The sequence below is a fragment of the Scyliorhinus torazame genome, chromosome 5, assembly GCF_047496885.1.
Source record: "Scyliorhinus torazame isolate Kashiwa2021f chromosome 5, sScyTor2.1, whole genome shotgun sequence".
In the NCBI taxonomy this organism is placed as follows: domain Eukaryota; kingdom Metazoa; phylum Chordata; class Chondrichthyes; order Carcharhiniformes; family Scyliorhinidae; genus Scyliorhinus; species Scyliorhinus torazame.
In genome coordinates this window covers 70,709,910-70,722,788 of record NC_092711.1, presented here as the reverse complement: position 1 = coordinate 70,722,788, position 12,879 = coordinate 70,709,910, and the positions used below count along the sequence as shown (strand labels likewise).

The window sequence follows — 12,879 nt, the reverse complement described above, 5'->3', positions numbered from 1 at the left end:
GTGTGTCTAAGGGTGAGGGGGTGCATTGAAAAGTACTTGGAACTCAATGATAATGGGGAGGTCCAGGTGGGAGTGGTCTGGGAGGCGCTGAAGGCGGTGGTTAGAGGGGAGCTGATATCAATAAGGGTACATAAAGGGAAGCAGGAGAGTAAGGAACGGGAGCGGTTGCTGCAAGAACTTTTGAGGGAGGACAGACAATATGCGGAAGCACCGGAGGAGGGACTGTACAGGGAAAGGCAAAGGCTACATGTAGAATTTGACTTGCTGACTATGGGCACTGCAGAGGCACAATGGAGGAAGGTACAGGGTGTACAGTACGAATATGGGGAGAAGGCGAGCAGGTTGCTGGCACACCAATTGAGGAAAAGGGGAGCAGCGAGGGAAATAGGGGGAGTGAGGGATGAGGAAGGAGAGATGGAGCGGGGAGCGGTGAGAGTGAATGGAGTGTTCAAGACATTTTATAAAAAATTATATGAAGCTCAACCCCCGGATGGGAGGGAGAGAATGATGGGCTTTTTGGATCGGCTGGAATTTCCCAAGGTGGAAGAGCAGGAAAGGGTGGGACTGGGAGCACAGATCGAGGTAGAAGAAGTGGTGACCCCGAGAGTGAGAAAGGGATTCTTACAGCGTAGCAGGGATAGGGGGGGGCTGGCACTACCGAGCCTAAGTGAGTATTATTGGGCCGCTAATATTTCAATGGTGAGTAAGTGGATGGGAGAGGAGGAGGGAGCGGCGTGGAAGAGATTAGAGAGGGCGTCCTGTAGGGGGACTAGCCTACAGGCTATGGTGACAGCCCCATTGCCGTTCTCACCGAGGAACTACACCACAAGCCCGGTGGTGGTGGCTACACTGAAGATTTGGGGACAGTGGAGACGGCATAGGGGAAAGACTGGAGCCTTGGGGGGGTCCCCGATAAGAAACAACCATAGGTTTGCCCCGGGGGAATGGATGGGGGATAATGGAATGTGGCAAAGAGCAGGAATAACGCAACTGAAAGATCTGTTTGTGGATGGGTAGTTCGCGAGTCTGGGAGCGCTGACTGAGAAATATGGGTTGCCCCAAGGGAATGCATTCCGGTATATGCAACTGAGGGCCTTTGCGAGGCAACAGGTGAGGGAATTCCCGCAGCTCCCGACACAAGAGGTGCAGGATAGAGTGATCTCAAAGACATGGGTGGGGGATGGTAAGGTGTCAGATATATATAGGGAAATGAGGGACGAAGGGGAGACTATGGTAGATGAACTAAAAGGGAAATGGGAAGAAGAGCTGGGGGAGGAGATCGAGGAGGGGCTGTGGTCAGATGCCCTAAGCAGGGTAAACTCGTCGTCCTCGTGTGCCAGGCTAAGCCTGATTCAGTTTAAGGTATTACACAGGGCGCATATGACTGGAGCACGGCTCAGTAAATTTTTTGGGGTGGAGGATAGGTGTGCGAGGTGCTCGAGAAGCCCAGCGAATCATACCCATATGTTTTGATCATGCCCGGCACTACAGGGGTTTTGGATGGGGGTGACAAAGGTGCTTTCAAAAGTAGTAGGGGTCCGGGTCGAACCAAGCTGGGGGTTGGCTATATTTGGGGTTGCACAAGAGCCGGGAGTGCAGGAGGCGAGAGAGGCCGATGTTTCGGCCTTTGCGTCCCTAGTAGCCCGGCGTAGGATATTGTTAATGTGGAAAGAAGCCAAGCCCCCGGGGGTGGAGACCTGGATAAATGACATGGCAGGGTTTATAAAGTTAGAGCGGATTAAGTTCGTCCTAAGGGGGTCGGCTCAAGGGTTCACCAGGCGGTGGCAACCGTTCGTCGAATACCTCGCAGAAAGATAGATGGAATGGGAAAAAAGAAGGCAGCAGCAGCAGCCCAGGATCGGGGGGGGGGGGGGGGGGGGAGAAGGGGGGGGGGGTGGGTGGGGGGGGGGGGGGGGGGGGGGGGGAGGGGGGAGGAGGAGGATCCAGAAGGACTCTCAGGGTTGTTAATATATACTGTATCATATGTATAGGTCGTTGCTACAGATAATTATATATTGGACTGTTAAATTATATTTTTGGAGAGTGTTACTTGTGATAAGGCAGTTGCCAATTAGGGTTAGTTTTCATTTTTGTTAATTATTATTTATTCATTTTCTGTTTATAAAATAGGTCATTGTTATTTGTGTTGTTATAATATTGTGTAAAGGATGCACAATGTACTGTGTTGGTTGACCAAAAATTTTTAATAAAATATTTTTTTTAAAAAAACACTTGCCACCGGTGTCTGGTACAACAATTCAACCCACCCTATGAACTCCTCCCCGAACCCAAACCTACCTAACACCTCCCACAGATACTCCCACTCCACCCGGTCAAAGGCTTTCTCCGCGTCCATTGCCGCTACCACTTCTGCATAGCCCCTCTCTGTGGGCATCATAATCACATTCAGGAGCCTCCGCACATTCGTGTTCATCTGCCTGCCCTTCACAAACCCCGTCTGATCCTCAAGTATCACTCCTGGGACACAATCCTCAATCCTGGTGGCCAAGACCTCCACCAACAACTTGGCATCTACATTGAGGAGCAAAATCGGCCTATACGAGCCACACTGCAGCGGGTGCTTGTCCCGCTTGAGGATAAGCGAGGTCGAAGCCTGCGACATCGTCGGGGGACAAATTCACTTTTCCTTCGTCTCATTAAAGGTTCTCAGCAGCAATGGGGCCAACAGTTCAAAGAACTTCCTGTAGAACTCAACTGGGAACCCATCCGGTCCCGGGGCCTTGCCCGCCTGCATACTCCCCAACCCCTTAACTAGCTCCTCCATCTCGATCGGGGCCCCAAAACCCTCTACTCGCCCCTCCTCCACCCTTGGAAACCTCAGTTGGTCCAGGAACTGCCGCATCCTCCCCCCCCCCCCCCCCCCCCCCCCCCCCAAGGGGGTTCTGACTTGTACAAGTTACCATAAAAGTCCCTAAAGACCTCGTTTATTTTAGCTGGACTCCACACCGTGTTCCCGCCCCCATCCCTGATTCCCCCATCTCTCTAGCCGCCTCCCTCCTCCGCAGCTGATGTGCCAACATCCGACCCGACTTCTCCCCATACTCATACACTGCTCCCTGTACCCTCCTCCACTGGACGTCAGCTTTCTCCGTGGTCAGCAAGTCAAACTCCATTTGGAGGCTCCGGCGCTCCTTCAACAGCCCCTCCTCGGGGGATTCCGCATACCTCCTATCCACCCTCAGTATCTCCCCTACCAGTCTCTCCCTCTCCATCCGGTCCCTCCTCCCTGTGGGCCTTGATTGAAATTAGCTCCCCCCTGACCACTGCCTTCAGCGCCTCCCAGACCACACTCACCGAATCCTCCCCATTATCATTGGCCTCCACATATCTTTGGATGCACCCCCGAACCCGCCCACAAACCTCCTCGTTTGCCAGCAGTCCCACATCCATGCGCCACTCTGGCCCCTCGCCCACCCCAACTACAGCTCCACCCAGTGCGGGACGTGATCCGAAATCGCAATGGCCGAATACTCCGTCCCCTCCACTCTCAGGAGCGGCGCCCTGCTTACCACGAAAAAGTCTATTCGCGAGTAGGCCTTGTGCACATGGGAAGACAAGGAGTTTGACCTGGCAAACCACCACGGATCCACTCCCCCCACCTGATCCATAAACCCCTTCAGGACCTTGGCTGCAGCCGGCCTCTTACCCGACCTCTACCTAGCCCGATCCAGTGCCGGGTCCAGTACCGTGTTGAAGTCCCCCCCATTACCAGATTACCTGCCTCCAGATCTGGAATCCGGCTCAGCATGCGCTTCATGAACCCTGCATCGTCCCAGTTCGGAGCATACACATTCACCAGCACCACCCGAGCCCCCTGCAGCCTACCACTCACCATCACATATCGGCCCCCCTTATTCGCCACAATACCCGCCGCCTCAAAAGTCACCCATTTGCTCACCAAGATTGCGACCCCCCCTGTTCTTCGCATCCAGCCCAGAATGAAAGACCTGCCCCACCCATCCCTTCCTCAGCCTGGTCTGATCCGCAACCTTCAGGTGCATCTCCTGTAACATGGCTACGTCTGCCTTTAGTCCCTTTAAGTGCGCAAACACCCGGGCCCTCTTGACCGGCCCATTCAAGCCTCTCACGTTCCACGTGATCAGTCGGATCGGGGGACTACCCCCCTCGGATGACCACCGCCCCCCCCCCCCCCCCTGCCAACTAGCCATCTCCTCTTTTAGGCCGGCCACGTGCCCACGCCTCCGGCACTCTTCAGCCCCCCAGGCGGAGGCTCCCTGCCCCGACTCTCCCTCTTACCTCCAGCTCGCCCTCAGTCAGTACAGCAGCAACCCAGTCCCCCCCACCCACCAACCCCCCCCATCCCCCAGCCAAGCAATTGCTTAACCCCCCTGCTCCCCCCACTGCACTCCCATAAGTCAGCTGACTCCTGCTGACCCCGGCCACTCACGCCTCTGCCACCGATCCTCCTGTTGGATTCCCCCTCAAAGTCCCCCACCAAAGGGGCGGCCCAAGTCCCCCCCCTCCACTCCCCCTACAAACCAATGTGTACTCCAGTCCAGTGACGCCCCCCCGCATCAGGCCCCGCCCCCCCTTTCCGTGGGTAAAAGCCTACGATCCCTGCCTGGGCCGACCCCGCCCCCTATGGCGCAGCTCCTTTCTCCTGCAACCTCGCCCCATTCCCCAAAGGCCCAGGGCCTCCAGCACACACTCCCCCCCCACCCCCATCGAACGCGGGGAACGCCCCCTCCCCATTGAACGTGGGGAACAACCCTTCCCAAACCAGCACACATACAGAAAAAACACAAATATCGCCACCTCCCACTCCCCAACATCCCCCATAGCATGCTACAAACCTCTAATTTGAGTCCAGCTTCTCATTTTTGATAAAGGTCCACGCCTCGACCGGTGTATCAAAGTAGTGGTGTCGGTCCTGATACGTGACCCATAGCTGCGCTGGCTGCAACAGGCTGAACTTCACCCCCTTTCCGTGGAGAACCGCCTTGGCCCGGTTGAATCCTGCCCTCTTCTTGGCCAGCTCTGCACTCCAGTCCTGGTAAATGCGGATTTCAGCATTCTCCCACCTGCTGCTCCGCTCCTTCTTCGCCCATCTCAAGACACACTCCCTGTCGGTGAAACGGTGAAACCTCACCACCACAGCCCTCGGCGGCTCATTCACCCTCGGCCTCCTCGCCAGGACTCTGTGCGCCCCATCCAGCTCCAGGGGCCTTGGGAAGGCTCCCGCACCCATCAGCGTACCCAGCATCGTAGCCACATACGCCCCAGCATCCAACCCCTCCACACCTTCAGGGAGACCCAGAATCCGCAGATTCTTCCTCCTCGACCTGTTCTCCAGATCCTCAAATTTCTCCTGCCATTTTTTTATGCAACGCCTCGTGCGCCTCCACTTTCACCGCCAGGCCCAGGATCTCGTCCTCGGAGGCCTTTTGCTGCACCTCCTTAATCGCTGTCCCCTGCATCCTCTGGGTCTCCACCAGCCTTTCAATCGACAACCTCATCGGGGCCAACATCTCCGCCTTCAATTCCGCAAAGCAGCTTCTCCGAAACTCTTGCGGCTCCCGAGACCACTGAGCCCATGCTGCCTGGTCTCCACCCGCCACCATCTTGCTTTTTCTCACCCGTTCTCCTCTCTTCTCTAATGCCACTTTTTTGACCACTCCGCTCCTGGTCCACTCCATACAGTGCTGGGGGAACCTCACTGCTGCCTTCCCACACCGGGAATCGTCGTCCAAGTGCCGCTGGGGCTCCATAGAAGGGCCCAAAAGTCCGTTCACGGCGGGAGCTGCCGAACGTGCGACCTACCCAAGCATAGCCCCAACCGGAAGACCCATCTCTGGTCAGATATGACACCAAGGCTCTCAACCATTCTATTCAGCTTCAGAAAGTTGCTGGGGAAAGGGATGGAGTTGGCAGCTAGGGTTGAAGCAGGAACTGAAGACAATGGCTTCAGTCTTTCCAATATTTAATTGGAGGAAATTTCTGTTCATGCAGCACTAGATATCAGAGAAGTCAGGACAGTGTATGAGTTGGGGGGGAACTTGGAGATTATGTTATTCTCATAAACCTGCTACTCTGGTCCTGGTCTGGTTGCACTTCAGATAGAGAATTGAATCCTTTCCCACAGTCCCCACATTTCCACGGTTTCTCCATGGTGCCGGTGTCCTTCTGTCTGTCTGTGTTGTATGGTGAGTTGAAGCCTGGTCCACACACACAGCCCGAGTACGGTCTCTTCCTGATGTGAAGCCTGGTCCACACAGCCTGAGTACGGTCACTTCCTGATGTGAAACCTGGTCCACACACACAGCCTGAGCACGGTCTCTTCCTGATGTGAAACCTGGTCCACACACACAGCCCGAGTACGGTCTCTTCCTGATGTGAAACCTGGTCCACACACACAGCCCGAGTACAGTCTCTTCCTGATGTGAAACCTGGTCCACACACACAGCCTGAGCACGGTCACTTCCTGCTGTGAAACCTGGTCCACACACACAGCCTGAGTACGGTCTCTTCCTGATGTGAAACCTGGTCCACACACACAGCCTGAGTACGGTCACTTCCTGATGTGAAACCTGGTCCACACACACAGCCTGAGTAGGGTCACTTCCTGATGTGGAGCCTGGGCCACACACACAGCCTGAGTACGGTCTCTTCCTGGTGTGAAACCTGGTCCACACACACACAGCCTGAGTACGGTCACTTCCTGATGTGAAACCTGGTCCACACACACAGCCTGAGTACGGTCTCTTCCTGATGTGAAGCCTGGTCCACACACACAGCCTGAGTACGGTCACTTCCTGATGTGAAACCTGGTCCACACACACAGCCTGAGTACGGTCTCTTCCTGATGTGAAGCCTGGTCCACACACACAGCCTGAGTACGGTCACTTCCTGCTGTGAAACCTGGTCCACACACACAGCCTGAGTACGGTCTCTTCCTGATGTGAAACCTGGTCCACACACACAGCCTGAGTAGGGTCACTTCCTGATGTGGAGCCTGGGCCACACACACAGCCTGAGTACGGTCTCTTCCTGGTGTGAAACCTGGTCGACACACACAGCCTGAGTACGGTCACTTCCTGATGTGAAACCTGGTCCACACACACAGCCTGAGTACGGTCTCTTCCTGATGTGAAGCCTGGTCCACACACACAGCCTGAGTACGGTCTCTTCCTGATGTGGAGCCTGGTCCACACACACACAGCCTGAGTACGGTCTCTTCCTGATGTGAAACCTGGTCCACACACACAGCCTGAGTACGGTCTCTTCCTGATGTGGAGCCTGGTCCCCACACACACAGCCTGAGTACGGTCTCTTCCTGATGTGGAGCCTGGTCCACACACACAGCCTGAGTACAGTCACTTCCTGATGTGAAACCTGGTCCACACACACAGCCTGAGTACGGTCTCTTCCTGATGTGGAGCCTGGGCCACACACACAGCCTGAGTACGGTCTCTTCCTGATGTGAAACCTGGTCCACACACACAGCCTGAGTACGGTCTCTTCCTGATGTGAAGCCTGGTCCACACACACAGCCTGAGTACGGTCACTTCCTGATGTGAAGCCTGGTCCACACACACAGCCTGAGTACAGTCACTTCCTGATGTGAAACCTGGTCCACACACACAGCCTGAGTACGGTCTCTTCCTGATGTGGAGCCTGGGCCACACACACAGCCTGAGTACGGTCTCTTCCTGATGTGAAACCTGGTCCACACACACAGCCTGAGTACGGTCACTTCCTGATGTGAAACCTGGTCCACACACACAGCCTGAGTACGGTCTCTTCCTGATGTGAAGCCTGGTCCACACACACAGCCTGAGTACGGTCACTTCCTGATGTGGAGCCTGGTCCACACACACAGCCTGAGTACGGTCTCTTCCTGATGTGAAACCTGGTCCACACACACAGCCTGAGTACGGTCTCTTCCTGATGTGAAACCTGGTCCACACACACAGCCTGAGTACGGTCACTTCCTGATGTGGAGCCTGGGCCACACACACAGCCTGAGTACGGTCTCTTCCTGATGTGAAACCTGGTCCACACACACAGCCTGAGTACGGTCTCTTCCTGATGTGAAGCCTGGTCCACACACACAGCCTGGGTACGGTCACTTCCTGATGTAAAGCCTGGTCCACACACAGCCTGAGTACGGTCTCTTCCTGATGTAAATGGTGCAATATGTTTTCAGACTCTGTGGCTGGTTAAAGTTCTTTGCACAGTCAGTTCGCTGGAATAATCACTCAGTGTGTATGTGCCTCAGTGCTTTTCCAGTCGTACTGATGTTTGCAATCGTTTCTTTTAGTCAGGACAAACATTTCTCCTTCCACATTGAAAGGCCGATGATTTTCAACTCCTGATGAATTGATAGACTGTCAGGACTTACATGATGTTTGGTTTGAATTTCCCATCTGCAATCCTCATATTGTGTAAAAGAAGTTTACATTGAATTACTTAGATTCTACAATGAACAGGCCAGTTGGTCCAACTGTTCTGCTGCTGATTATACTCGACACATCTCCTTCCATTCTATCCACCTCATCTCAGCCTGTCAGCTGATCTTTCCATTCCCTTTTCTCATGTGCTTGTCCCATTTCCTTTTGGAAATATCCCAGCACTTTCCACAACTCCTTCCCTGGTAACAAGTTGCACATTCTAATCCAGTGAATGAAGAAATGTGTCTATATCTCCCTCTTGGACTTATTAGTAACTCTCTTGTATTTATGACCTAGTTTACAATAATAATAATCTTTATTATCACAAGTAGGCTTATGCAATGAAGTGACTGTGAAAAACCCCTAGTCACCACAGTCCGGCACCTGTTCAGGTTCACAGAGGGAAAATTCAATGTCCAATTCATCCAACAAACACATCTTTCAGGACTTGTGAGAGGAAACCCGAGCATTCGGAGGAAACCCACACCGACACGGGGAGAACATGCAGACTCCACACAGTGACCCAAGCAGGAATTTAACCTGGGACCCTGGCGCTGTGAAGCAACAGTGCTTGTCAGCCTCCTCGGTGTTAAGCACGAAACCGACGAATCCCGCACCGTTTCTCAGTGCTAACCACTGTGCCGCCCATGTTTATTCCTGGCTCCCAGTTTGCGACTCCTTTACAATTGGCAGCATCCGCTCCACCTCTCCCCTGTCCAACTCACAGATCGTTTTAAAGCTTTGTATCAGGTCACTACTCAATTATTTGTTTTTTCAAGAAAATAAGGCCCAATCTGTTTAATTTTTACCCGATAGCTGTAATCTCGGTTTACAAAAATCATTACGATGCATCCAGGTTAGAAATTGAGGGGAGAAACCTTTTTTTGAGTTGGCACGTGCGCCTGTGTGGTCGCTTCGCTGCAGATCTGGTACCCTGAGAGCCCCGCCCCTCATTCACTGATTGGTTGGAGGACAAGCTGTTTCCGTTAGTCATTTTGCTACCCCCTATTGGTCAGGAGCTGCCGTCAATCATTGCCTGGGCATTGTGAGGTGTCAGGTGAGAGGTCAGTGTTAGCACTGGGACTGCGGCGCCGAGGACCCGGGTTCGATCCGTGTGGAGTTTGCATATTCTCCCCGTGTCTGCGTGGGTCTGACCCCCACAACCCAAAAAGATGTGCAAGGTAGGTGAATTGGCCATGTTAAATTGCCCCTTAATTGGAAAACTTTGGGTTCTCCAAAGTTTTTTTTTTAAAGCGCAATAAAAATTGCCATTGATCTGAACAATCCTAAGTGCGCTAATAGCTACACTGACAATCAATTTAAGATAATCAGTCCAGCTCGTAACAGGACTCATTTTATTTTGCTAAAAGCGACATACTTTCATATGCAGGCACCAGTTCTCTGGAATATGATCAAGACTTGCAACTTTTTTTGAATTACTCGGAAGCTCAAGGAACCTGTAGTTTTCTGTTGATTTCTCAACATCAATGTTTCAGCCAATCAGAGTGCACTTGCAAACCAATCAGCCCTCTTGACTCCTGTTGTATTAATTGTGATCATTTGAAATTTGGCATTTTTCTGTTTGTCCTGATAAGTACAAAATGAAAAGCTTCAGCAACATTTCTCTTTTCAGCAATTTTAATTTCAGTGCTCATAAGTGACTTTAAGTTCTTTGAGAATTTACTTTGATAGTGGAGGTGTCACTGTGAAGAATGTGCAAGTCAGTAAGAATTGTCAGCAAGGATTAATCATCAGTTTCTAATTGGTGATGTTAATCAGTGGAATCTTAGCCATAGTATTGCTAGTTTAGCTCACTTAGCTAGACAGCTGGTCTGTAATGCAGAGCAAGGGCATCAGTCAAGGTTATTCATGAAGGCCTGCCTTCTCAACCTTGCTCCTTGCCAGAGGTGTGCCTCAGGTTAAATCACAACCAGTCAGCCTGTGGTCATTTGCTCAACTTTACCCAGAGACAGTGAATTGTAGAGTTTGCACTAAAGATCCATTTCGTGCTGAAGGAAAAGTTCATAAATTTATTATCAACAAGTTCCTGAATTAAAGCAAAAAAAATCACAGATGGTGCTCTTTAAATGGAACTTTGCAGCCCTGAAAATCAGTGACAGATCCAGAATATTAAACTCCAGCCAGTTATAGGGATTGTTAATGTCAGCAGAAACAAACCAAATATTGTCAGATTATCAATCCTGGATGTGCTTAACAGCAGAATCCAAACCCTGCAGACAGTTGTGAACTCGCTGGTGTGTCAGCACGTGGGATGACCGAGTGTATCCCTTCCCACACTCAGAGCAGGTGAACGGCCTTTCCCCGGTGTGAGTGCGCTTATGTAAATGCAGGCTGCCAGACTGAGTAAATCGCTTCCCACACTCGGAGCAAGTGAATGGTCTCTCTCCAGTGTGAGTGCGCTGATGTGCAGTGAGGATTGATAACTGCCTGAAACTCTTTCCGCAGTATGTGCAAATGAATGGCTTCTCCTCTGTGTGAATTCGCTGGTGTGACTGGAGGCTGGATGAATTAGTGAATTCATTCCCACACATGGAGCAGGTGAATGGCCTCTCTCCAGTGTGAACCCGCTTGTGTGCACGGAGGTTGGATGAAGACCTGATCCTCTTTCCACAGGAAGTGCAGCTGAACGGCCTCTCCTCAGTATGAATTCTCTGGTGTGACAGCAGGTTGGATGACAGAGTGAAGCCCTTCCCACACACAGAACAGGTGAACGGCTTCACCCCTCTGTGAATTTGCTGGTGTGACCAAAGACCGGATGGACCAGCGAAATTCTTCCCACACAAGGAACAGGTGAACGACTTCCCCCCAGTGTGAACTCGTTGATGTGCATTGAGGTTGGATGAACATGAGAACCTCTTTCCACAGGTAAAGCAGCTGAACGGTCTCTCCTCTGTGTGAATACGCTGGTGTGACAGCAGGTGGGATGATGTTGTGAATCCCTTCCCACACTCGGAACAGATGAATGGCTTCTTCCCAGTGTGACTCTGTCGATGGTATTCCAGCAGGTATGGATAATTGAAACCTTTACCACAATCATCGCATTTCCATGGTTTCTCCATTTTGTTAGCCCCAATGTGACTGCGTCGATGAGTTTCCAGCCGAGATGGATAATTGAATCCCTTCCCACAGTCCCCACATTTCCACGGTTTCTCCATAGTGCTGGTATCCTTGTGTCTCTCCAGTTTGTACAATCAGTTGAAGCTTCATTCACACACAGAGCTCATGTACGGTTTCTCCCCACTGTGAATGGTGATGTTTTTTCAGGCTGTGAGAGCTCTTTCCACAGTCAGTTCACTGAAACACTCTCACTCAATGTGTGTGTCTCGGTGCTTTCCCAGTCACACTGATGTTTGAAATTTTCATTCAAAGACAGAACAAACATTTCTCCTCCCACTGTAAATGACAACAGTATTTAGGTCCTGATGAATCAGGTGGCTGTGTCAGATCTTGATGTGAATTTCAGTCTGTAAATCCTCCTCTTCTAATACCCTGGAAAAGCAAAACTAATTCTGAACAGACAATTCTCGTTTCTCTGGAACATTTTTCCTTCTCTTGTTCCCCCCAAATCTGTCAATCCCCGTCCCACACACTCTCCCTCCTTCCTGGGCTGAAATGCAAACCCTTCTCACTATCTCCACCATTTCATGTCTCCACTCTCAGCACAGACAATGATTGTGAAGGGTTTGCGGATCCACAAAGTCCAATTCCTCCCACCCGCTGACTCCACATCTTAGGCACAAACAAGGCCCGAGACATCAATCACACTGCGCATACTCCAAGCTCTTTGACGCTGCGCCTGCGCGCTAATATTGAGCCCCCACAGCCGGACTGCGCATGCTCTCGCTCTCAATGCCCCGGAGGTGATTGACGGCAGCTCCGGACCAATAGGGAGAGCGGGCGGGAGTGGCCGGTCCTCCAACCAATCGGAGTGAATGAGGGACGCAACTAAAGCATGCGCACTGCAAGTAATGGCGATTAACAGGCACTTCTCTGGCGAATCCGCACACGCGAAGAGAGAATATTGGTACGGAAGGTGAGAAGGATAGGAGATTTCTCAAACATGTGTAAACCGAAAGGCAAACAAGCGGACAAACCGGGTCCATTTACCACGAACGGGGCCGCAGCGCCTCATGTCCAGCCTGCGTTCACGGTCACCATCTTCATTGGGGACAACATGCAGCAAGACGCATGCGCGATCGCCATCTTTCTTGAGGGCAATGTTTTGAATGACTGGGCGGAGCTTGTTACCCATTGTTCAGAATACAGACAACCTGTCCATCAAACTGCATTACCCTTTGAGACCCAAGGTCTTATTTGTGAAGCAGAGAAAGAAAGAAAAATAAACAAATCCTGCCGTCCGGATCCCACGACCTCACGGGACGCCCTGCCCTTTGTGTTTAAAGATCTGTTCAGTCACATGAATACC

At 51.9% G+C, this 12,879-nt stretch overlaps 2 protein-coding genes across 4 annotated transcripts in view; one reads left to right on the top strand and one right to left on the bottom strand.

Annotated features, from left to right (window-relative positions):
• The window catches only part of LOC140418347 (uncharacterized), an 86,101-nt gene that overhangs the window by 58,403 nt on the left and 14,819 nt on the right, over positions 1–12,879 (top strand). The window contains exon 1 of one of the 3 annotated variants that reach the window (XM_072501816.1): positions 11,324–11,458. The exons of 1 other annotated variant lie outside the window; for it this stretch is intronic. In XM_072501816.1, coding sequence (XP_072357917.1) covers positions 11,444–11,458 — 15 coding nt within the window. In that variant the 5' untranslated portion in view covers positions 11,324–11,443. Of the gene's footprint in view, positions 1–11,323; positions 11,459–12,879 lie in introns of those variants that run through there. One more of the 3 variants, XM_072501817.1, reaches the window with a different exon arrangement.
• Positions 10,449–12,608, bottom strand: LOC140418344 (uncharacterized). The gene is made up of 2 exons (XM_072501810.1): positions 12,561–12,608; positions 10,449–11,942 (listed from the first exon to the last, which is right to left on the bottom strand). Exon 2 carries the CDS (start codon positions 11,606–11,608, stop codon positions 10,628–10,630), a length of 981 nt encoding a protein of 326 aa, XP_072357911.1. The 5' UTR covers positions 11,609–11,942; positions 12,561–12,608; the 3' UTR covers positions 10,449–10,627.

What these genes read in the sequence shown, in the direction of transcription:
- LOC140418344 (XM_072501810.1), bottom strand. Translation starts at nt 11,608, where the DNA reads ATGGAGAAACCGTGGAAATGTGGGGACTGTGGGAAGGGATTCAATTAT.